General features: G+C 51.4%; 2 protein-coding genes across 3 annotated transcripts in view; one reads left to right on the top strand and one right to left on the bottom strand.

The window, feature by feature from the left end:
• CENPU (centromere protein U) overlaps positions 1 to 24,877 on the bottom strand; it is a 627,562-nt gene that overhangs the window by 262,018 nt on the left and 340,667 nt on the right. The window lies entirely within an intron of this gene.
• On the top strand, positions 16,997 to 19,039 carry HELT (helt bHLH transcription factor). 2 transcript variants are annotated; one of them, XM_082715774.1, is made up of 4 exons: positions 16,997 to 17,102; positions 17,559 to 17,663; positions 17,905 to 18,001; positions 18,435 to 19,039. In XM_082715774.1, the coding sequence occupies exons 1-4, from the start codon at positions 17,076 to 17,078 to the stop codon at positions 18,929 to 18,931; spliced, it is 726 nt and encodes a 241-aa protein (XP_082571900.1). In that variant the 5' UTR covers positions 16,997 to 17,075; the 3' UTR covers positions 18,932 to 19,039. The 2 variants fall into 2 exon arrangements, with proteins under 2 accessions (XP_082571900.1, XP_082571899.1); XM_082715773.1 differs by having other exon boundaries at positions 18,432 to 19,039.

Here is a 24,877-nt window from a genome sequence, read left to right as displayed (position 1 = left end):
GAGATGGATGACATGGAAAAAGAAGGGGTGACCCATGGAGCAAGGTCTTAGAGGCAGGAGGTTAATGGGATCCAGAAAGCAGGGGCCAGGGGGTATAGCTCAGTGGTAGAGCATTTGACTGCAGAAAGCAGGGGCCAGGTGAGCGGCAAGGGAAGAGAAGCTAGCCCCTGACGGGAGGATGGGCTCCTTCTCGCAGGGGTGGGGAGGAGGGAAGAAGGAATGCAACCCGGGAGGGGTGTGGGTAGAGAGGAGGGGCAGAGAGTTTGCCTTGGCAGTAACGACTTTCTTTGTGAAGTAAGACACAGAGACCTCTCCAGAGGAGAGGGTTGAGAGAGTCTGGAATTACAACCGAGGGAGCAGACACATGTGTGAGTAGCCCTCAGGGTCCATGTGGGGCTGGATGTCCTCAAAGTGGGGGTTGGGCGAGGACACCCATTCATGCTGCTTTGTGAGTACCCGGGTGACTCAGGAGCCCGGCGGAACAGAAGACAGATGTGAAGCAGATGTGACTCCCTGCCTGTCGGTCTGCCGAAGAAGGGGCCAGAAGCTGGGAGAGCTGGTAAGAGAGGACTTGAATGATGTAGCTCGGGACACAGGTGGGGATAAGCAGGGGCTCATCATGCCTGGAGAGCGTCGAGGAGACCAGAACGGAGATGAGAATGGTTTGGGAAGCAGGACGTTTCTTCACAGCACCCGCCTCGGAGCACCATGAAGTCCTTGTTTGCTTGTTCTCCTGCCACTGGTCCGGGTTCTAAGCGAGAAGGGACCGTGTCTCCTTGGCCTGCCCACCGCCACATCTCAGAGCCTCGCCGAGTCCCTAGAGCATAGAAGGTGCTGATTAAATCTTTGTAGGACGTGGAAGGAGAGAGCTGGAAGGCCTAGGAGAGACTGGAGGAGGGTCAGAGAGGCTCTTGGAATATTCCCCAGGGATAACGGGACCCAAGGCAGAGCAGCTGCCACTGGTGGCTGAGGCAGAGCAGAGAGAGAGCACCACAGAGGTAAAGAAGTGAAAACGAAAACACACACACACACACACACACACACACACACACTGAGCTTCTGGGTCACAGTTACAGTGGTCTGGAAGTGGAACTGTGGGGCTGAGAAGGTGGTCCCTCATGACCCTGTGGTAGGGGAGTCGTGGACAGGAGAGAACGAGAGACTCGACAGCAGGTTTCTTTCTTTTCCTTTTCTTTTCTTTTCTTTTTTTTTTTTTTTAAAGCAACGCCGCTATGAGAAGAGATGCAAATTTAGGAGAGTAGGGCAGTAAGCTGTGCTGAACATCCTGAGTTTGGGACAGCCAAGGAGTGTGGAACAAGACTCCGGCAGTGGGGAGCCGCGCCTGACAGTAGTACTTCTCAACCTTGGAGGCACACTGCCGACACCTGGAAAGCTCTGAAAAATACGACGCCTGGGCCCTGGGCTCAGATCTTCCAATGTAGTAACGGGCTGGGTCACGATAAAGCACTGCAGGAGATTCAGGTGGGCAGCCAGGATGGGGCCAGAGACCCTCTGGCCCCGAGAGGAGGGTGCGGAGCCTGAAGCACAGCCCTCCCCCCACTACCCTTACGAGCCAGGTGACCGCGGGCAAGTCACTGGTCTTTCCTCCCTGAGTGTCCTCCCCCAGAAAATGAGGATTGTCACACTTCCAAGAACTGAAACCATTAAATCAAAGAATACGTGTAAAGTGCCTAGCCCCGTACAAGGGCTTCTCAGCAGGCCCGAGTCTGGGGAAGGGCAGAACTCTCGGCCCGCGTGCCCTAAGAGAATGGGGCTTTCGGTGGGCTAGGAAGGGGAAGGAGGAGTCTCCCCAGCCTGTGATGCAGAGACGGACGCCCACTGTGTGCACATGGTCTGGTGGCTCACACCGCAGTCTTCAGGACATACCGTGGGGTACGGGAGGCAGTCAGAGGTCTCACCCCTCAGAGCAGGGTGCTGGTGGCCAGGACTCGGTTGGGGTACGAGCTTGGAAGTGTGACAAATCCACACACTCCCGTGGGTGCTGGGCCAGTCTGCAGGGAACACCACTGCGTGCCAGGCAGGGGCCCTTCAGTCTGTAACCAAGGTGACAGAGCCCCTACTGTGTGCCAGAGGCCACACTAAGTCCCAGGGAAATCATGATAAACCTGGCAGAGATGGTTAGGACCCTGCAGCCCATAGACCCTCCTCCTCGACATCCGCCCATCTGTCCCCGTCCCAACACCCTCACAGTCACCGCCACTGGCACCCCGTCATTTCTCTCATGGGTTCTGGCAAGAGCCCCTCACTGTTCTCCCAGTCACCAGCAGTGAGCTCCTCCAGTCCACTCTACACTCAGATCACACATCAGTTACCAAGTCGTCACTCAACAACTGTAAAGCACCTGTGTGATTACGCATCATGACACAAGCACACGCTGCCAGGACAATATATTAGGGGAAGTGACCCCAAAACTGAGAAAGGCGAGGCAGGCAGATCTCTCTGGCCTGCCCACCCTCCCCGTGGCTCCTCCGTGCCCCGCTTCACACACTCCCTCTGCCTCGATTGCCCCACCGCCCACGCCACTTCTTCCCAGACTACCCTAACCCATGTCCTCCTTGGGGTCCCTCCTACCCATACCCTGCCCCCCAGCCACCACCATCCACCAGCACTGGGCTATCCTCAGACCTCTAAGTCCTCACTGCAAGGGGCTTTCGCAGGTGGCCGAGCCTCTCAGGTTTGTTTCCCACCACACCCAGCAGCTAACACGATTCCAGGAGAAGTGGTCAGGGTTCAGAGAAACAGAACCAATAGGGGTGTGTGTGCGTGTCTGCACACGCACGGAAGAAGAAGCGACAGACCAATGTTTGTAAGTCACTGGCATGTGCGATCCTGGAGACTGACACGTCCCAGCCCCGCAGAGGAGTGGGGAGCGGGAACCAGAGCCCAGGTTTCGTGGCAGGAGAGCCCAGCCAGGAGCTGTGCCCAACACTGCCGTAAGGACAGCCTGAGAAGTCAGCGGGCAGGAGAAACCCCACCGACGCTGGAAGACAAAGCATTCAGAAGGGTTGCAAACCTCTGGTGTCAGGATCCAGGGGCTGATTCCTCTTCTGGGCAGGGCTGCGTGGGCCCTTCAGCAGCTGTGCACAACCCTCCCAACCCCAGTCCTGTATCTGATGGGAGCGCGGTGCAGGGCTAAGCTCCACTTTGCGAGACTTAATCTTGACCTTCCACCTCCTGAGCAAAGAGCAGCAAGTTCACCAAACCTGCCTTTCTTCCTTTTGCCCTCCCTTCTTTCAATATTTATTTGTAGACTTTCTCCACGCCAGGCCTCGTGCCAGATATTAAGGACACGAAGATGAATAAGCCAGAGTCCCCATCTCAGAGAGCTCCCATTTCGGCGGGTGCTGTGGCGGGGTTATTACGATGCTCCGTGCTGGGTGTACCTGCCCCCTTGCCTACACTTCACATGTGACACATCTCCCTGGGAAGCCAGCCCTTTGTATGGGCTTTCGGCCTGTTGTTCACTAATATCCTTCTCTGCCCCTTCCAATTTATACAGAAAAATACTCTGGCCAGGGGCACTTGGGTGGCTCAGTGGGTTAAAGTCTCTGCCTTTGACTCAGGTCATGATCTCTGGGTCCTGGGATCAAGCCCTGCATGGGGCTCTCCACTCAGCAGGGAGCCAGCTTCCTCCTCTCTCTCTGCCTGTCTCTTGGCCTACTTGTGATCTTTGTCCGTCAAATAAATAAATAAAACCTTAAAAAGAAAAAAAAAAGAAAAAGAAAAATACTCTGGCCAGAGAGATGAGTCACCCTAGCAAGACACAGCTGGTATCCAAACAGCAAGTCCAAGGCAAACAGGCTTGTTTCTTTTTAAACCCGCAACCCACGTGGGTCAACACGAACTAGAAGTTGTTGAATCGTTCCAGCCACTAGAGGGCACCAGCCAACCCCTGATCTGTCCAAACCAGCCCAGCATTGTGGTTGCAGATCCCTAATACTAATTAATACTGTTTATCTTTTCTCAAACGAGGCTTGCAAATCAAACAAGCTTTAAACTGATCACACAGACTTTCCTCTTGACCCAAGAAGAGGGTAAGGGGAGAGAGAATCAACTGGCCTAATTCAAAGAAGAAAGGCCACAGATAAGAAATGGATCAGAACCAATGACAAAGCATTTTTTAAAACCCATGCTCATCATAACCTCACTTCATTGACATGCCATTGTAACAATGGTTAGGGACCACTGCATCAGAATCAAAGATCCATATCCAAGGACCACACCATGGGAATTTTTTTTTTTTAAGTAGGCTCATGCCCAACATAGGGCCCAATGTGGGGCTTGAACTCATGACCCTGAGATTAAGATTTGAACTGAGATCAAGAGTCTTGAGCTGAGATCAAGGCACTCCAGATACTCCTTTTAATAAGCCTGGAATGGGACCCCGGGATGTGTGCTATCAAAAAGGCTTTGGTGCATAGGAGCTTAGGAGTTATTGCTATGTAACTGGAGTATCAGAAATGTGGACATGAAGAGAGAGAAAACTGAATTCAAACATCTGATGATTGTAGGTTAACTTGCACCTTTGGGGGCTGTAAGGAGAATAAATCTACAAGGTCACTGGGCATACTGAGAACTGCCTTCCTGCTTCGTGAAGTAGCAGCTGCATCTGGTTGTTGGATGGTGGGTGTGAGTTATTAGCTGAGAAGTGCTCTTCTCTGACTTCTGATCTCAAAGGGATCAAGGCTACAGCAAGCCAGGCATCCTGCTGGAAAGCGGGCTGGTGCTGGAGTTAGGTCAGCCTCATTTGTATTCAGCTGTACCCTTTAATGGCTTTATGCCCTTGGGTCAAGTGTCCTTGAATTCCCCACACCTCTCCATAAAATAAACATGATACTCATCTCACTGTGGGGGTTCAATGAGCAGAGACTGGAAAGCACTTAGTGGAAGGGAGGGGAGGAATGCTGGCTATGTGCTGACCATTACTCTTGCTAACCCAGGAGAAAGAAGAGCAGCACACCACTCACCACTGCCCTCTGCAGGATGCCAGTGGCCTGGGCTCTGTGTGGATCCCTGCTACAGGGACACACCCCATGCCCCCCCCCCCACCCCTCGCCCCCATCCCCAGTAGTTTATGGAGAGGAAGGTCTTTCCTGGCATGTGGTCTGAATTCAACACCTGATACGCTTACAACACTCCTTTTCTGAGTCTCTCCTGGAACCATCTGCACCATGGCTCTTAGTAATCCTAGCAGTTATGGGTGTTCATAAGCCTTAGCATTTATAGGCCCCCAATTAAATCAGTCATCTTCTGCACCTCCTGCCCCGTATCCATGCCCGTCTTACATCTTTCCCTTATTGCTAATCTCAGTGGGGTCACTGTGTAGCCAATTCCCCCCATCTTCTCCGGCCACGCTGAATCCTTCCCCAGGTCCTGCTGATTTTCTCTCTCCAACACGTGCAGCCATCTCTACCTCCCATGCAGGACCTCAGCATCTTTACCTCCACCTGTGACAGAAATTAAACTGCTTTGCACCAAGCCTGTCGCCCATCCATGACTTATTCCCTACCTCAGTCCTCCTTGAAATTCCTGGTCTCGTAAGATTAACTTGTGGTTTCCCCAAACTAGAAAGCCATTCCATGCCCTTAGGCCCTTAGGGTTGAATGGTGGTGCGTTGAATGGTGGTTTCTCAAAAGTTACGTCCATCCAGACTTGTGGTTGTTCCATTATTTACAAAAGGGTCTCTGGACATGTTATTAAGGATCTTGGGATGAAATCATCCTGAATTATCCAGGTGAGCTCTGAATCCAATGACAAATACGACAAATGTCCTTATAATGTCACGTGGACAACCATGTAAAGACAGGCAGAAACCAGAGTTATGCTGCTCCAAAGGACTGCCTATGCCACACGAAGCTGGAAGAGCCAAAATCTCCCCTCGAGCCTTCATAAGGCCCACGGCGCTGCTAACCTCTCCATTCTGGACTTCTAGCTTCCAAAATGTAAAATTAATTTCCATTATTTGGAGTGATCGCATTTGTGGCTGCCCTAGGAAACAATACACTCACTCACCACTGAGAACTCGATTCTCACATCATCTCCTCCAGGAAGTCCTCCGGAGTTCCTCTCACCATCACCTGCCTCCTGCCAGCTTGTGTCAGAGTCCCTTCCCGGGTCTGCCTCACTCAATAAACTCCTGAGAGGCAGCGCCCGGGTTCTGCTCTCCATCGTCACATGAGGGTCAGCACTGTTCCAGGAAGACAGCAGGCGCTCTACCAGGATCAACCCACGCGGCGGTCGGCCCCGGGCACACCTGCTCGGGGCCTGGCGCGGCAGCAGGAACCTCCCGAACATGACCTCGCTGAGAACCCTCAGTAAGCCGAGGAAGGAGGTAGCGGCTCTGCTTCACGGAGGAGAAACGGCGGGGCAGCGTCTCGCCCAGGACCTCCGCAAACGCAGGGTCGGGATTCACATCCAGATCTCCCGGAATCCCAGGGGCTGGCGAGCGTGAGCACGGCGTTTTCAAAAGACCTGTGGCCAATAAGAAGGATGTTCAAATAAAAAGTTTTTAAAATTAAAAAAAAAAAAAAAAAAGAAGAAGGATGTTCGAGGAGGGAGGGGAAAAGAAAGACTGCGTCTGAATTAGCTAGGTCCGAACCAGAGCCAGAGCGCATGCGTGTGTACGTGCGTACATTTGCGCATGCGTGTGCGCGTGTGTACATGCGTGCGTGTGAGTGTGCACGTGCGCGCGCGTGTGTGTGTGCGATAACAAAGGCATAGGTTATAAACCAGAGATGACCTAACTCATTCTGCAGCCTAAACACAGCAGCTTTTTTTTTTTTTTTAAGATTTTATTTACTTATTTGGCAGAGAGAGAGAGATCCCAAGTAGGCAGAGAGGCAGGCAGAGAGAGAGAGAGGAGTTAGCAGGCTCCCTGCAGAGCAGAGAGCCCCATGCGGGGCTCGATCCCAGGACCCTGGGATCACGACCTGAGCCGAAGGCAGAGGCTTTAACCCACTGAGCCACCCAGGCGCCCCAGCTTTTTTTTTTTTTTTTAAGATTTTATTTATTTATTTGGCAGAGAGAGAGAGAGATCACAAGTAGGCAGAGAGGCAGGCAGAGAGAGAGGAAGAAGCAGGCTCCCCGCTGAGCAGAGAGCCCGACGCGGGACTGCGGGACTCGATCCCAGGACCCTAAGATCATGACCTGAGCGCAGCGGCTTAACCCACTGAGCCACCCAGGCGCCCCTAAACACAGCAGCTTTAATCCTGAGGCCTGGGAGCAAGTAGTCCTGTGATGGAGAAGGGATAAGAAAGGGAGAGGGGAGTGCCTGGGTGGCTCAGTGGGTTAAAGCCTCTGCCTCCGGCTCAGGTCATGATCCCAGAGTCCTAGGATCGAGCCAGCATGGAGGGGATGGGGGGGGGGGCCTCTACTCAGCAGGGAGCCTGCTTCCCTCCCCTCCCCCTCTCTGTCTGCTTGTGATCTCTGTCAAATAAATAAATTAAATATTAAAAAAAAAAAAAAAGAGGAGGAGGAAGAGGGAGAAGGGAAAAGGGAAGGTAAAAAGGAGGGGTAGCTCCGCTAAGGTTGGAAACTGTGCTTTTCTATTCTCCACGCCCCCACTCCCTCTGGTCCAGCTCTCTGGCCCCTTCTGGCCTCAGGGCAGAGGCTGTCTGAGCTCTCACTATGGTACTTCACCAGGTTTGAGAGGCTAAATAATGGCCCCAAAAGACAACCACGTCCCAGTTCCTGGAACCTGTGAATGTTACAAATGTCACCGCAAAAAGGACTTTGCATACTTGATGAAGGTAAGCATCCTAAGGTAGGGAGATTGATGAGGTGGGTCTGAAATATAAGCACAGGTATCCTTAGGTGAGCGGGGCAGGTGGGGAGGAGAAGGTGGGCTGACCCTGGAGACACAGATTGGGGAAAGCAAACATAAGTCAGGGAGTGCTGGGCCAAAAAGCTGGAAAGGCGAGAAGCAGATCTTGCTCTAGGCCCTCCAGAGGGAGGGAGGCCTGGCTGACACCAGATTTCCGCCCCTCCATACCCCACCCCCCCACCCCACCACTACTAATTTCAGACTTCTGGCCTCCTGTGAGACAATAAATTTCTCTTGTTTTGGGTTTATGGTAATTTGTTTATGGTGATTGTTACAGCAACCACATGAAAGGAATACACCAGGTCTTCCAAAATTATACTCCGTGTTAATCAAAACTTATTTTCTTGACAGCATCCTTTAATTTTTTGTGTTACAGAGGACCCAAGTTGAGTTAGATCAATTCACCCTAAGGACAGTCCCTAATGCTCTAAGAGGCGATGAAATTTTTAAAGGAGGGGATTTCAAATTCTTCAAATTCTTTTTTTTCCCTCTCTCTCTCATTCAACTTTTGTTTTAATGGGTCTCAAAATTCTGTGACAGATTTTTGGTGAAGTTGTTTCCATTACAAACTACTGATTTTAAAAACTGATAACTCAAAACTGCCACACACACACACAAAAACACAAATGGTCCACAAAACATTCTCCTTGCCTTCTGAAGTTTTTACGATGCATTGTTATCAGCAACCAGTCTTTTACTCTTCAACTTAAATGGCCAACTGACACAAATGGCTCTGAGACCGTTCTCCCACCACTGAGTAAGACTTGGGTGGTGGGTATTGGAAAGAATATTCATTTAGTCTTCTGAGCTTTCTGGGCAGCCTTGGTGACCAAGCCATCTCCAGCTGCCTTCTTGTCCCACTGCTTTGAGGACACCCACAGCAACCGTCTGTCTCATGTCCTGAACCTCAAAACTGCCAGAGAAGCTCTCAACACACAGAGACTTGTCACAAACAATATCAACAATGGCAGCATCACCAGAGTTCAAGAACTTGGGACCATCTTGTAGCTTTTTTCCAGAACGACGATCTGTCTTCTCGTTTGGCTCAGCAAACGTGCAAGCAACATGAGCTGTGTGACAGTCCAGCACAGGTACATCTCCAGCACTGCTCTGGCCTGGAAGATGCAGGATAATCACGTGAGTGGTGAAGCCAGCTGCTTGAACGGATGGATCATGTTCTGCTATCACCAGCCACACTACCACGACGAACATCTTTGACAGATACCTTCTTGGCACTGAAGACATTGTCTTCTTGGCACTGTCCTAGGAAGACCTCACTCAAAGCTTCATGGTGCATTTCAACAGAATTGACTTCAGTGGTAACATTGACTGGAGCAAAGGTGACCAGTATGCTGGGTTTCAGAACATCAGTCTCTGCTTGGCCCATAGGGACAGTACCAATCCCACCAATTTTATAGACGTCCTGGAGAGGCAGAAGCAAGGGCTTGTCAGTTGGACGAGATGGTGGCAGAAGGCAATCCACAGCTTCCAGCAGTGTGGTTCCACTGGCATTCCCATCCTTATGGGTGACTTTCAATCCCTTGAACCAAGGCATGTTAGCACTTGGCTCCAGCATTTTGTTATCATTCCAACCAGATGCTGGCACAAAAGTTACTGTGTTGGGGTTGTAGCCAATATTCTTAATGTCGGTGCTGACTTCCTTAACCATCTCCTTGCATACTGTATACTGTCCGGCTGTAGGACAACTCAGTGGAACCCATTTTGCGAACACCAGCAATTAGTTCTTTCACACCCAGTGTGGAAGCCAGAAGGGCCTACCCATGGGTCTGCCCATTCTTGGAGACGCCTGCTTCAGATTCACCAACACCAGCAGCAATAACCAGGACAGCACAGGCAGCCTGAGATGCGCCTGCAATCATGATTTTGATAAAGTCTCGGTGTCCTGGGGCATCAGTGATAGTCACATAGCACTTGCTGGTCTCGAATTTCTACAGGGAGGTATCAATGGTGATACCGTGTTTACGTTCAGCTTTCGGTTTTTCTAAGACCCAGGCACACTTGGAAGGAGCCCTTTCCCATCTCAGCAGCCTCCTCCTCAAATTTTTCAGTAGTTCTTTTGTCGATCTCACCACGTTTGTAGCTCAGATGACCAGCAGTGGTAGACTTGCCGGAATCTACATGTCCAGGGATGATGATGTTGATTTGAGTCTTTTCCTTTCCCATTTTGGTTTAGGTTGAGCACCATTTTTCATTACACCTGTGTTCTGGCTGCAAACCCATTGCAAAAAAGCTAAAATTCCTCAAATTCAGGTCTCATCGGTAAGATTAATGTAAAGAAATAGAGTGGATGGAAACCTTAAGCAGTGGGGTACAAAGTGGAAGACAACAAACAGGCAGATTACAAATGAAGGTCTCCCCCAGAAGGGCTGTCCCCTTAGTAGGGTCCTTCTTTTGACCCATGAGAACTTACAGAGTCTTCAGATACCCTACATTCTTTCTCAGTGGCTTGGATGCCACTGCATCCAATGTCTGGCACACAGTGAATGCTGGATCTAATGGTGAATGCATGGAGAGGACAGGGAGGAAGAGGAAGAGCTGGCCTGTCACCTCTAGGCATGGATGGGATCAGGTGACCTACCCTAAGACCTCCGTGATTACAGCCCATACAATGGAACTGTTATTAACATTGCTATAATGTCCATGTCTCCCCAACCTGAATCTTTTCCCCAAGTTCTCAGTCATGTATTGTAATTTACAATACTTTCTTGTCTTCAGTAACATACACCTCTAGTTTTCTGTGCAAATTTACCCCATAGAACAGATGAAATCTTCAGGCTATAGGAAAACCAAAGCTATGAGGCAAAGCTGCTCAGGGGTAACTTCTGGATCCACTCAAGTTAACTAAGAGCAAAAAGCTGTAATTATCAACCCAAAAGAAAGCCAGTTGCTGAGAATAATCAAAGATAAAGGACAGTGTTCACGGCATCTGCAACACACTTTCCGATGCAATGCTAACATCCAAATATGAAAGGCAACAGCCTCATCTCTCCTGCAATCTCCTAAAAGTAGTATTTCTCCGGGTGCCTGGGTAGCTCAGTGGGTTGAGCCTCTGCCTTCGGCTTGGGTCACAATCCCAGGGTCCTGGGATTAAGCCCTGCATAGGGCGCTCTGCTCAGCAGGGAGCCTGCTTCCCCCCTCTCTCTCTGCCTGCCTCTTTGCCTACTTGTGATCTCTCTCTCTCTCTCTGTCAAATAAATGAATAAAATCTTTTTTTTTTAAGTAGTATTTCTCAGTGTTTATATTTATACTCCCCCGCTAGTTCTTGTAGTTCTCTTTAAAGTCCAAAAATAAATGGTAAAATCGGACAACATGGGGTCTGCCTATGGAATTAGCTCGAGCACGGATGCCAAAATAATCCTCAGGACTCCTCTCCCAGTTTTTACTTCATTCAACAAAACAAATGGGGAAAACTACATTTGAGAGCATCTACTACTTTCAAGTACTACATAGACAGGAAGCAAACAAGTACTTGCACATAGGAGACCTCACTCAAGGGAAGTAGTGCAAATGTCCTACAAAATATCTGGACAAGCAGAGCTACAAAGCCCCCTTTGTTCATAGAAGCCTTTCAAGCTAGCAATTAAGGCGCACCACCTAGAACAGCCTGGAAGTCCCCTCTTCCTTTGCTCTCCTGCTGCCGCCCGCCCGGGGTAGCCGTTCCTACCTGGGATTGGGCCATCATGCCACCGTCAGTTGTTAAATACCAAATGGTGCTTCCGGCTTCAGCTGGAGCAGTGCTCCGGGCACTCGGAAGTACACTGGAGTCCACAGAGGGCCTTGTTCCAATGCAGATTCAGATTCAGTTTGGTCTGGGGCGGAGCCGGAGGTTCTGTGTTCCTAATGAGCTCCCAGGTGGCTGGTCTGAGACATACAGTTGGAGTAGCAGGGGATTAGAGCACTTTGTTTTTCCTTAAAACAAAGCCAACCCAACTTCTGAAGGCATGTGATTCCAGTAGCAGGTGTGACGTGTCAGGATTTCCATGAGGGTCGAAAGAAGCGGAAAAGCCTTTGGATAAAGGGTGGTGCTAAGTAGCAAGTGTGGTTTCAGAGCTGCTGGCCCGGTCAGCAAAGACTGACAGGTACTGTATGGCAAAACAGAAAGCACAGAACAGACTGCTTCAGAAACGAGAACAAAGGAGATATGGACAAAGCCCTGGGAAATCTATGATGAGCACAGGTTTCCCAAGTCTCTGGACTCCTTCCAGCACCTTCTGCGTGCGTCTTCATGGTTGGAGCGACTGCAGTTACACTGGCCCTCCTCATCTTCAGGTTGCATGGACAGGCACTGACCCTCCCACTGACTTCCTGTGGATGCCATCACTGAACTAAGAATACTACTGGTGATCAGAGCAGGGTGAGGAAGCAGAGGTGCTGAGTAAGGAAAAGTCCAGAGAAGTTGCCAGCCTAAGAGGGTACCCGATACATGCCTGCTTGGAATAGGCATAGGTCGTGACCACTGTGTTGAGGCTACTGGACTGGGGCCATCAGTAGAATATTTTCTCCTTTCTTAGAGTGCCAGCCCATGGGCCATGTCCTTTTCTGCTGGGTATTCCCAACTTCTGGCTCCTATCGGGATTCACAACATGCTGCCATCACAGCACTTGTGAGAAGGAGGAGCACGCAAAGTGGGACCAAGGACGCAGCTGATGCCTCCAGTAACAGTCACGCCAGCCAACGGCAGGCAGCCGGATGTCCTACAGAAAGCTTGCCAGCGTTACGTCACAGCGCCCTTGACTAGACTCTCCTGCACAGTAACAGAGAGGAAGCCGGAGCAGCTGGCCCTGGAGGCCACACAGCAAAGCCACAAGCAGGGGAACACTTTGAGCCAGGAGCTTGGTGTGCACCGCTGAGCAGCCTCAGGTCTTCCCCTCACCCCCTCAGACACTCCCGCAGTAAAATGGTGTGCTGGATTTGATGGTCTTTCAGTTTCTTCTCAGAGGAAGCATCCTACCACCTGCCATCCCACATCCTGTGACGCTATTGACCTCAGAAAGAGAGTCTAGGAATTCGACTCCCTTCGTCCCTCCTCTTGCTGGTCCCAAGAAGTGGAGGAGGGTCCGCCAGAGCCCCGTCTTCTCCACTCTCTGGCAAAGACTCACATTTTCTCACTTGATTCAATCCCCAGTCCCATTAATGAAACTAGAAAAACCTGCTCTCTGCATTAGAGGTTAGTGTTGGAGGGAGAGCTCTGAAACCACCCAGAACACTTTGTCTTAGAGCAGTTCGGCTAAAATGACCAAATAGTCACTACATTTTCTTGTTCTATTCACTTCCTCTTCCCCTTCCCAAATCCATAAACCCTCAGTTTCTAGAATTGGGAAGAAACCCCTAAGAGTCCTTCTTTGCAGTGTTTGGAACCTATAGGTCAACTCTATAAGGAAAAAAAAAAGCAATGATCACAACCCTAACATACATATTCTGCTTGTGACAGCCGTGTTCTCCACAAAGGTCTTCAGATGCTAGGAGTCTAAGTGAGGACTAATATTTGGTTAGCATTGTCTAATTTCTAAGTAGTCTTCCTAGGTTTGCTTTGAGGCTAATGTTTGCCTCATTTGAAATGATTCTGATGTTAAGAAACTTCTGTGCTTAGAGCCCTTTTTTCAGTCTCCCGCACGCGGAGAGGACCCTGCTGGCCAGCAAGCACAGGTGACACTACTTGAGAGACGAGTATCCAACACCCCCCCCCCAAATGTTTGTCCAGTTTGGGTCAGTTTTTTTTTTTTTTTAAGATTTATTTATTTGACAGAGAGAAATCACAAGTAGACAGAGAGGCAGCCAGAGAGAGAGAGAGAGAGGGAAGCAAGCTCCCCGCTGAGCAGAGAGCTCAATGCGGGACCCCCAGGACACTGAGATCATGACCTGAGCCGAAGGCAGCGGCTTAATCCACTGAGCCACCCAGGCGCCCCCAGTTTGGGTCAGTTTAACAAATCTCATGAGAAAGTACTGTGGCCTTTTCAGGAGAGGGAAGCTCTTTTCGAGATGAGGGGAAAAAAACAGAACATGAAATTAATGAAAATATCACACACAGGTGCAGAACCCACGAAACAGAATCACCAGAGAGCCACTGCAGGACAAACTTCTGGGCAAAACAACACTGAATTGGGCACTTCAGTCTTATTTTAGGCCACCTCGTGGCCTAGTCAATACACTTGTGGTTTCCATTTCAAAGACGAGGACACAGCTTGGTTCTGGGTGGGAACAGTTCAAGGTCAGGGAATACTTTATCAACTTTATCAATCCTGCCCAGGAGGATTCAAGGGAAGATGGCCATGAGGGTCCCGGCCAGGTACTTTCTGGCAGTGTGATTGGAGCTTTCAGGCTGGGACAGAATACAGTCCTTGCCTCCCCTGAACCCGGTGAGGCCAGACATACCCTCTCTCCCAGAAAGGATTGCCGACCCGGGGGGGACGACGCATTGAGCAAGCACGTGCCTGCACCCCACCTCCACCCACCTACCCACCTTCACTTGGACCCCCTGCCAAGCCACACTCGGGTACTTACAGCCTTGGGCAGGCTGGGGAGCCCAGCTCCTAGAGCAAACACGGGAAACTAAACAGTTTGCACAGAATGAAATTTGGCCCGCGGAAGGTGCCTGCCTGCAGCTGGTGGTTAACACCAGCAGTAAGAGGATCAACGCCTAGTCCGCTGGCTTAAAAGGGGGGTGGGGTGGGGTGAGAAGTGTGCGCGCTTCCCTTTTACCCATTCACGTTAGTTAATTTGGATGATAAGGGTTTGTGTTTAATCCTTTTGTGTGCGAGTGAATGTACTGAAATCGACAACCCCTGAGAGGGCACCCGCGGCTGGCCGAGCGACCTGCGGGAGGGTGCGGGTCGTGTCCAAGCTGGCGTGATGTAAAAAAGAAACGTCCCACCGAGACTGAAAGCAAGACCAAGAGACACCTTAGGGGTGCGTCGGGCCGACCAAGCCCCACACCTCCCAGGCCACATCGGGTGGGCTGCCCTCTTCCCCAAGGCACAACACCCAAACTGCCTCTGCGCCCTAGGAGTCCCCTAGGTCCCACCAGCCAGCGGGGACCCCTCCCTAGCCACTTCACCTGAGGACTAACGACCCGCAAAGGGAGAGCCCAGGCCCTGCTATGGCCTAGCAGAGTAGAGAGAATGTAAGTGAGGTGGGGAGGCAGAGAAGGAGGGAAAGCTATCGAAGGCAAGGAAGGTCCCCGTTGTTCTCAGATGGAAGAGATCAGAAAAAGGTGACAGCTCGGTGGCTCTAGAGCAGGTAGTAAAACCAAAGTCATTTTTATAGTTTCCATCTGCAAGAAAGCTCACATCCCACCTATATCCCGCACGCCTGGAACCCCCGGGGTGCGGGTCCAAGGCTGCAAACGCGAGCGAGCCCTGCGGGTGGGGGAGGAGGCCCCCCGGCCGCCGGCCAGGCTGCCCGCAGGGGCGCAGGAGGCAGACAGAGTTCCCAGCCGCCGCCGCCCCCCTCCTTCCCCTCGGGCCCGTCCGGCAAATTTCTTCCCTAGTTTCTGTTCGTGCCTTCCCTCCCTCCTCCTCCCCCGATATATTCGCTCTCTAAAACCATAAAAAAGAGATCAACTTCCCTAACTTCACGGAGCCCTTTTCAGTGACAAATATTGATGCCCAAAGTGTCTGCGCTCTCCCGCCCCCAAACGTTAAGAAAAGGCGCCCGCGAAAGGGGGACATAAAAAGTTAACAATGCTGTGAAAATATGTTTGCAGAAAATAGACAATCGTTGGATTAAACGTATTCAAGTATGAAATAATGCCTTTTTGTGTCAAAACTTGGGCGATGGGCGGGTACAAAAGTTCCCTGTGGCAGCTACTTGCTCCCTTTGTGAGCCGTGCGCTTTGGCGTCTCCACTTGGGCGCATTACTCAGAGCACTCTAAGCGCGATTGTTTCTCCCTTTCTAATGACATTTACCGGATCAAAACATGCTGTTAATTCGATCAGAAGGCTTCACCCTCCCTGACAAAGCCACAATAATTTCTCCTGAAGTTTGTTAAATTGACCAAAATTAGGCAAATGAATAGGGGTCTGTAGGCGCCCCCTCTCGCAGGTGACGTCGTATAATGCTCGCCTGGGCCAGCTGCATTCCCCCTTTTCTTCTCGGCCCACTCCTCTCCATGTTGCCCCCCCAATCCTCCCAGCCCTCCCCCCCACTCTCTCTCTCTCTCTCTCTCTCTCTCACACACACACACACACACACACACGCCTGCCTGTTTCTCCTCCCCCACCCTCTGGCATTATTAAAATTTAGCCCAATGAAACTATTCATACTTTTCAATGGACATTTTCGTATAGGATAATAGGCTACAAATTGAGCCTCTTCCCCCCGCGAAGAGAGAGCCCGAGGGGGGGAGAGAAGAAAGCAAGCGACGTGGTCAGGGAGTAGGGGGGAGCGTCGCGTGCCAAAGACCCGCGGGAGGGGCGAGGCGAGGCGGGAGCCTCGTGTGCCAGCCGCAGCCCCACACCTGCCGGGATGTCCGGACAAATAAAGCGGTGTAAACAAAAAGGGGGGAGATGGACGTGTCACCAAGTCGTGTGAGAAAAGCCTGGGAACAAACGGGGCGCCTCCGTCTCCAAGAGCTCTCCCTTGAACCCGGCGGAACAGCCTATTAAAGGCTTACTTAATTACTTTAATGACTCTGGACAGGCTTTAAAACGCACTCGGCGCTGGGACTGCGGGCTTGCTGGGATTTGTAAACAGGCAATCGTGTGAGACTCAGCGGTGGGACTAAAGGAGGCGACACTGTTTTGTGAGGGTCCTCGCCCCCCGGTGCCCGCGGCCGCTGCGCTCCGGCGCTCTGCGCCTGCGACTGCTGCAGGCGCTCGCTCGCCCGCCGGCCCCAGTTTACCGCCTCCTTTTCCCGCCTGGGCTGTTGCCATGCAAATGTTATTCCCCCGCCGATCACGTGTCCTTTGAAGGGCCACGTGGATTAACAAAGCTGATCTGCCCCCAGCTCGCCCCCCTCGGCTGCTAATTTTTTTTTTTTTAACTTCTTTAAAACTGATCTTGAATGCATACATCCCCCAAACGCAGCTCCCCTAATCCTATGGAATAATTCAACTCGTGAATGCACTTGGAGCCCTAGATGACCGCTTTATAAGGCAGTCCCTCGGAGTTGGGAGGCGGCAGTCTACCTGGGACACTCGAGGAAGCACACGAGGCGGAAAGTGGACGGGTGACTCGCGCCACCGCCTCTCCCGAGGGCGCGTACTGACCAGGATGTCAGACAAGCTCAAGGAACGCAAAGTGAGTCGGCTGAACCCAGGCGGCCCTTGCGCCCTGGTGGTGGGGGCGTCTGACTCCCCCAGCTGCCACCTGGCTGGACAGACGGCAGGGATGCGGCACGCGGGACTCTCGTGCGGAGGAACCTTGAGTGGTTTGAGTAGGGAATGAGGTTAGAGAGAGGAAACTCTTTAACTGAGGAGGAGCCCACGCCCAGGCTGGTGGCCACCTCCCCAGTGCCCTGGCGCTCAGCTTGACGGCGTGGCCCGGCCGGGTAGGGCAGCTGGAAGAGGAGCGCACCAGCCTGCGCGTGGGAGGGCAGAGCTCATTTAACCCTTAGGTGGAGGGGCAGGGACCCCTTGGGGGGGGGTCCCCTGGGCAGCTTTGCGGGCTGGGAAGACGGTTGACACGCAGCTACAGCCATGCCTTTGACGACTCCCTAGGCAACACTATCCTAAACGTACAAACCTCTGTTTGCAGAGAACCCCCGTTTCCCACAAAGTGATAGAAAAGCGGAGGAGGGACCGGATTAACCGCTGCTTGAACGAGCTGGGCAAGACTGTGCCCATGGCCCTGGCGAAGCAGGTAATGTCAGAGGCCGAGCTTGCACAGCCAGGCGCTGGGGATCCGCCGCTGCCACTCTCGGCAGGGATGCAGCGGGTCTGGAGACTCTGGGGGCCCGAGCGCCAGGTGAGCCCCAGGCGACCCTCTGCGCAGGTCCACTGCGGCGCCCTGCTCACTGCTCCAGATAAAACCGCGCATCCAGACTGCTGGGGTCGGCTTGAGCCTGCGGGGTAGCTGCGAGGAGCCCTTCCTCCTTTTGCAGAGTTCCGGGAAGCTGGAGAAGGCCGAGATCCTGGAGATGACGGTTCAGTACCTGAGAGCCCTGCACTCGGCTGATTTTCCTCGGGGAAGGGAAAAAGGTGGGCGCGGGTTGGGCAAAGGGGAACCTGGGCAGGGAGAGTTCGCCGCATGGAGACATGGGGGTGGCAGTGGGGAAGGCCTGCAGGAGAGGTCTCCACTCTGGATGCGGCCAAGGGTGGGGGGCGACGTCCTACGTCAGCAAGGGGGCGGGGGTTTCTGGGGATGCTGGATCCGTCGCCTGCTCTCAGGTGGGAAGGGTGGGGTCTGGTTCTTACGGAGAAGGAGGTCGTTTGCTTGTGCTTTTCTGGCCTCCAGACTGGGGTAGGAGAGGACAAGCATCAAATGGGAACTCTGGCCAAAAAAAAAAAAAAAAAAAAAACCCGTGACGGGAGGGAGGTGCCTGGCACACATGTCGGGCTCCCGGTGGGGAAGGGGCTGCTCATGGTTTGTTTTTGTTTTTCCTTTCTGCGGGTTTACTCGCCCCTCCAGCAGAACTGCTAACGGAGTTCGCCAACTACTTCCACTACGGCTACCACGAGTGCATGAAGAACCTGGTGCATTACCTCACCACCGTGGAGCGGATGGAGACCAAGGACACCAAGTACGCGCGCATCCTCGCCTTCTTGCAGTCCAAAGCCCGCTTGGGCGCCGAGCCCGCCTTCCAGCCGCTAGGTTCGCTCCCGGAGCCGGATTTCTCCTATCAGCTACACCCAGCCGGGCCCGAACTCGCGGGCCACAGCCCCGGGGAGGCTTCCGTGTTCCCGCAGGGTGCTGCCCCCGGGCCCTTCCCTTGGCCGCACAGCACCGCCCGCAGCCCGGCACTGCCCTACCTGCCCAGCGCGCCCGTCCCGCTCCCGAGCCCTGCGCAACAGCATAGCCCCTTCCTAGCGCCAGTGCAGGGGCTGGACCGGCACTACCTCAACCTGATTGGCCACGCCCACCCCAACGCCCTCAACCTGCACCCCTCCCAGCACCCCCCGGTGCTCTGACGCTGCCTCGCCGGCCAGATTTCCCCAAGCTTCGGGCTCTGCTTAGGAGAAATACTGTATATTGTACAGGTGTAAATATTGTGCCAACAAAAAACTGGGTGGGAGAAAGCCAAGAGCAAATTAGTCTCCTGGAAGATCTCCCCCCTGCCAATAAACAATTTCTGATAAAGACCCAAGAGATGGATTTCTTTGTTACCGTCTGTTCCTTCACAACCACGCTTGGAGGTGTCGAGGGCGCGAGTCTGATAGGGCCAAGGTGATGATCTTCAGGACGTGGGGGTAGGGGGCGCCGCGGGGTCTGAGGAGGAGGGAGGAAAGTCTAAATAGAGCCTCGTTTCGGGGCGGGAAGTCGTGGCTCCCTCAGGGCTCCAGACCCGCACGCGACAGGTGCGCACCTTGGGCATTTGCCTCGGAGCAGGACGCGCGCGAAGAAATAGGTCCATGACTCTCGGAAAATGCAAACCGAGGACCCGCCCCAAACTGGCTTTAGCGGACTTACGCCAGCTGCGACCCGGTCGCCCTTCCTACCGCGAGACAAGGCCGGGGGTCGCGCGCGCAGTACGCGCGGGCTGGCCTGGAGAGCGCCGCAGCTCAGACCCCCCGGGATGCGGGACTCTTTACGCCCTTAACACGTCTCTGAAAAACAGAATAGGGAGAGGAAGTAACTTCTGAGCCTTGGATCAAAAACAACATACGGCGAAGTTTGTTACTTTAGGATGACAACTACTGGGCGCCGCCGGAGGGTTCAGGGAAGCTGGCCTTGCCTTTTTGCGCACAGATCAGCTCAGCTTCAGGGACTCTAGGCAACCGAGTGAAGAGCCGGCAGCGATCGGGTCCAGAGACGCACTCCGCGGGGGACTGCCGCCTCGGCAGACCCCCCACCATCCGCCGCTGGATGGGGTCCAGACGCTGGGCCGTCTGTCCAGGTTCACAGGCCCGGTTAGAAAAAGGCCCCCTTTCCCCCATTGCCGAGAGAGGGAGGCTGGATTTTAACCTTCTGCTCAACCCAGAACGTCGTGAGGAAAATTTTCAGGGCCCAGAGGAGAGACTGCCAGTGAACTTTTGGAGATTAGGGTTTTCAGTTCCAACCGGATCTGCGCCCTACCCACAACACAGCGATACATTTGACATAGCAAACAAAAATGTTTTTCTAAAGGCCCCAATAGCAAAATGAGCCTGCTATTGTAGGGTAAAATGAACAAGGTATCCAAGCTGCTAGGCTGATGGGTTTGCGGTGATTGGAGAATTTTTTTCCTTCATTGATTTTTCCCCCCTTTGTTCCTGTATTTCCTTTTTTTGTTCCCTAGCTCCGATACCCTTTAAATAAATAATTCGAAATCATGTAGCATGTTTTCCTGTTTCCAGAGGCCATCTAACCGAACTACAATGACTTGTCTTCTCCCAGATTAGCTGGAGGACAATAAATTAACTTATTCCATTTCTGCGGACAGGGTTTAAGGGAGCTCAGACCGGAGACTATTCACTGAGGTCATGGAATAGATGACCTGTAATTTGTAAACCATCAAACCTGATTGATACAGAGACAGGCGGGGGGGGGGGGGGGGGGGGGAGGAAAGAAAGAAAGAAAAGAAAACAAACAAAAAATAAACCGTCTTCATTACTTTGCCCATAAAGTGAAATTTAAAAGCGCGTGGAGGGGGCACAGGAAATCGATAAACTTTAGAAAAGTTCTTGCAAGTAAGGAGTTCTTGTCCTAATATCTACTCCACATCACTACAATACTGATCTATAAAATGTGAGATGAAAATACCTTGTCCCCTTTCGAACTAAGAGAGCAGGAGCCTGAAAGCAAATGTCAGGCCAGGAGGCCTTCTGGATCACAAACATACATTGCGCAGTATGGGATGGAGGTGAATTATGCAGAAATGGGAGAATGCATGGTGCCTATTATTGGAACACATGTCTTACACCCATTTTCATCAGCGCTGGATACAGAATATGAAGAAGGCCTTTCAGGCTTTTTTTTCTCTGAGCATTAAGCCAATCTGAATTCCCTTTGGCAGTGAAGCATTAAAGATATAGTGTTACCCTGGAAATATAAATTATTAATATATTCAGCATTTTTGTCACTTCTCAACTGTTAACCAAATTAGACAAAACTTTCTTTTACTAAGTAGATTTTCTCTTTGGGATTAGCTTTGGGAATGCACAGGGCCACCACAGTAAAAACTTTGGTCATTTACATATAATTTTGCAAACTTCCACTGGCCCATGACAGTCTTTGTACCTCAAATGTTGGTATTCTTGATTTTTTTTTTTTTTCTTTCTCATTTAACTGTGGAGGATAAAACCCTGCTTTGGATTTACAATGACTTTAGGATAAAAGTCTCCCTCCCCTTTCTCTTCCTCCCTCTTTCTCTCTCTCTCTGTGTGTGTGTGTGTGTGTGTGTGTGTCTGTGTGTGTGTGTGTCTGTGTGCGTGTGTGTTGTGTCTTTTTCAGAAACCTTCATCTCAAGTTCCAATTCTCCAGGCTTGGCCAAAAGTCAAACTTGGAATAGTCTGACTTTGCAAAAGATTAAAAATGTCACTCCAAAATGGAATCGATTCAAATCAGATTGTGACTTTAAAGTGTTCTTTCCTGCACTTTCTCTGACAACACATTACTCCCAGCCTCCCAGTCCCAAACCCCCACCTCCTCCCCCCTCTGTCTGAGTCTCTTATGCCCAATCCCTCCACTCTTTCTTTTAAGTAAGTTGTATAGTAATGGTTTCCAAGAGAGGCTCAACCAAACCCAGAAATAACAAAAAACAAAAAACAGTGGGTTTGGCTGGAGGTGACCCATTGTGATGCCTCTGAAAGGGGCAACCTCTTGTTTCTTGGGCTTCATCCTTGAGTGGGCAAGAATAAAAATAATCATCCCCATGAAATCAAAGGTTTTCTCCAGAGGCTTGAGGAACAAAGCTGATGGCTGGTGCTCTGGGTCGGTCCCTGTGGCTCTGTAGGGCCAGAAGTAGGAGCTTCTAGGCTCCCCAGCCGCCCCTGCCGAGAGGGTGGTAATACAGAGCTCACTTGTGCTTCCAAGCGTTATTGAACAAACACAGTCCACGTATCCGTGGGGGCCCTCCAATCTGGGCTGCTACATACCCGGCACGGAAGCTGGAGGAGCAGCTCTGTCTTCACTGGCCCCACAAACGTATGGCATTCCTAGGAACATGGTAATGCGTGTCTGCATACAGTAACACGCCAAGAAGAAGAAGGCAACGTGCAGCATTTAGTAGGTGCTCAATAAACATTTGGGGAGTGACTAAATGACTAGATGAATTCTTCATCTGCCCTAGACCTCTTGTTTCTGGCCCCGAGACCCCTCCTAGAGACCAGAAATCACTGGTAGAGGCAACTGGAAACCCATGGTATAACCTCCAAACATTCTGAGGGTCGTCAGGCATAGCAATGGCTCTGCCTTTGCCTAGAAATTCTACCTGTGGTCTGGCAGCAGGAGATGGTGCTTGGCCTGCTTGGTGAAGGCTATTAACTCTTGCTGAGGGCCCAGCTAAATGCAGACCCCAAATCCAGGGTTTGAACTCAGAACTAACCTGATGGGGTTCTGATCCTTTCATACGAGAAAGATCCAAGACTGGACTGAGCCAGATTCTACCCTCTTTTCTGCATCATTAGTTGTTCAGAGTGTGGCTTCTGGAGCCAGACTACCTGGATTCGCATTCCAGCTCTGCTGCACATGAGCTGTGTGCCTTCGGACAAATGACTAAGCTTCAATATGTCTGTTTCATCATCTGTAAAATAGAGATATTAAAAATGCATATACCTCCTACGGGTTGCTAGGAGGATTAAGTGAACTGGTACATTCCAAGAACTCTAGACAGTGTCTGGCCCACAGTGAATGTTTAAGAGATGTTAGCTACTGTAATAATAATTATCTAGTACTCCATCCTTTCTCCCAAAGAATCAAACCTTGGGGCTACCTCAAGATAAAAAGTAAAATGTCGAGGCAATCATTAAAAATACACCTGGGTGCAACACCCAAAGAACAAATAATCCAATCAAGAAATGGGCAGAGGACATGAACAGACATTTCTGCAAAGAAGACATCCAGATGGCCAACAGACACATGAAAAAGTGCTCCACATCACTCGGCATCAGGGAAATACAAATCAAAACCACAATGAGATATCACCTCACGCCAGTCAGAATGGCTAAAATCAACAAGTCAGGAAATGACAGATGCTGGCGAGGATGTGGAGAAAGGGGAACCCTCCTACACTGTTGGTGGGAATGCAAGCTGGTGCAGCCACTCTGGAAAACAGCGTGGAGCTTCCTCAGAATGTTGAAAATAGAACTGCCCTATGACCCAGCAATTGCACTATTGGGTATTTACCCTAAAGATACAAATGTAGTGATCCAAAGGGGCACATGCACCCGAATGTTTATAGCAGCAATGTCCACAATAGCCAAACTATGGAAAGAACCTAGATGTCCATCCACAGATGAATGGATCAAGAAGATGTGGTATATATACACAATGGAATACTATGCAGCCATCAAAAGAAATGAAATCTTGCCATTTGCAACAACATGGATGGAACTAGAGCGTATCATGCTTAGCGAAATAAGTCAAGCAGAGAAAGACAACTATCATATGATCTCCCTGATATGAGGAAGTGGTGATGCAACATGGAGGCTTAAGTGGGTAGAAGAAGAAAAAATGAAACAAGATGGGATTGGGAGGGAGACTAAACACAAGTGACTCTTAATCTCACAAAACAAACTGAGGGTTGCTGGGGGGAGGGGGTTTGGGAGAAGGGGGTGGGATTATGGACATTGGGGAGGGTATGTGCTTTGGTGAGTGCTGTGAAGTGTGTAAACCTGGTGATTCACAGACCTGTACCCCTGGGGATAAAAATATATGTATATAAAAAATAAAAAGTTAAAATGGAAAAAAAAAAAAAATACACCTGGGTGGCTCAGTCATTAAGTGTCTGCCTTTGGCTCAGGTCATGATCCCAGGGTCCTGGGATGGAGCCCCACATCGGGCTCCCTGCTTGGCAGAGAGCCTGCTTCTTCCTCTCCCACTCCCCCTGCTCGTGTTCCCTCTTTCACTGTGTCTCTATCTCTGTCAAATAAATAAATAAAATCTTAAAAAAAAAAATCTGACCCCCCACCCCAAACAAATCTTAAACCTCCATTTAGGGCAAGTGGGGATAGGGAGCTCTAATTCCAGCACATAGTCAATTTGAGGGCTGTGGGCCCTTCTCCCAGCTGTGACTGTTACTCGGAGCCCCCCGATAACCTTGGAGTACCATGTCTCACACTCTCCCCTGCACAGAAAGCTGGCCTTGTGTTATCCTACAACAGTTCTTGTACCTGCATTCCCACGTTCTCGCTCCAATTACACATCAGTGCCTGTCTGGAGCCCATCGTTGTTTGGAACATGGGGTACACAAATAAACAAATGCAGTATTCCTTACGTACACTCTCTAATGCAGCTTTCTGCTCTTCTCAGCATCTCCCCCCACCCCTGCACTCTCCCCACACAAGCCCTTCATCTGTCCTCCTCTTCCCCTGTCCGCTCCACTGCTGGCTCCAGGCTCCACCCCTGATGCAGGTGAAGGCTGAGCCCTGGAGGGACCCTGCCCCAAGTGCTCATTCCCTTGCTGTCTTGGCCTTCAGTCCTCATTCTCCGCCCTTTTCGGATTGCTTGTCCTGCTATCTACTTCTCCAGGGGCCAGGGGCCTGGCTTAAGAATGTGTCTTAAGAATGTGACTTAAGAATGTGTGTCCCCCGTGTGGAAGGGACATCCCTGGAGGAATCCTTCTGACACCCCTCGCGCTCCCTTCCTGGTTTGCAGCTGTCAAGGGCGGTCCGTGCTCGGGAGCTGGGCCCAGGCACCCAGCTGGCCACAGAAGCCCTTTCTCTCTCTGGCTGCCAAGCTGCCCACAGGGAGCAAGCAAGCATCCCTACTAGGCTGGT

This window comes from Mustela nivalis, assembly GCF_964662115.1.
Source record: "Mustela nivalis genome assembly, chromosome: 20".
Taxonomy (NCBI): Eukaryota; Metazoa; Chordata; class Mammalia; order Carnivora; family Mustelidae; genus Mustela; species Mustela nivalis.
Note: the sequence above shows the minus strand (reverse complement) of the source record. Positions and strands in the feature narration are given on the sequence as shown.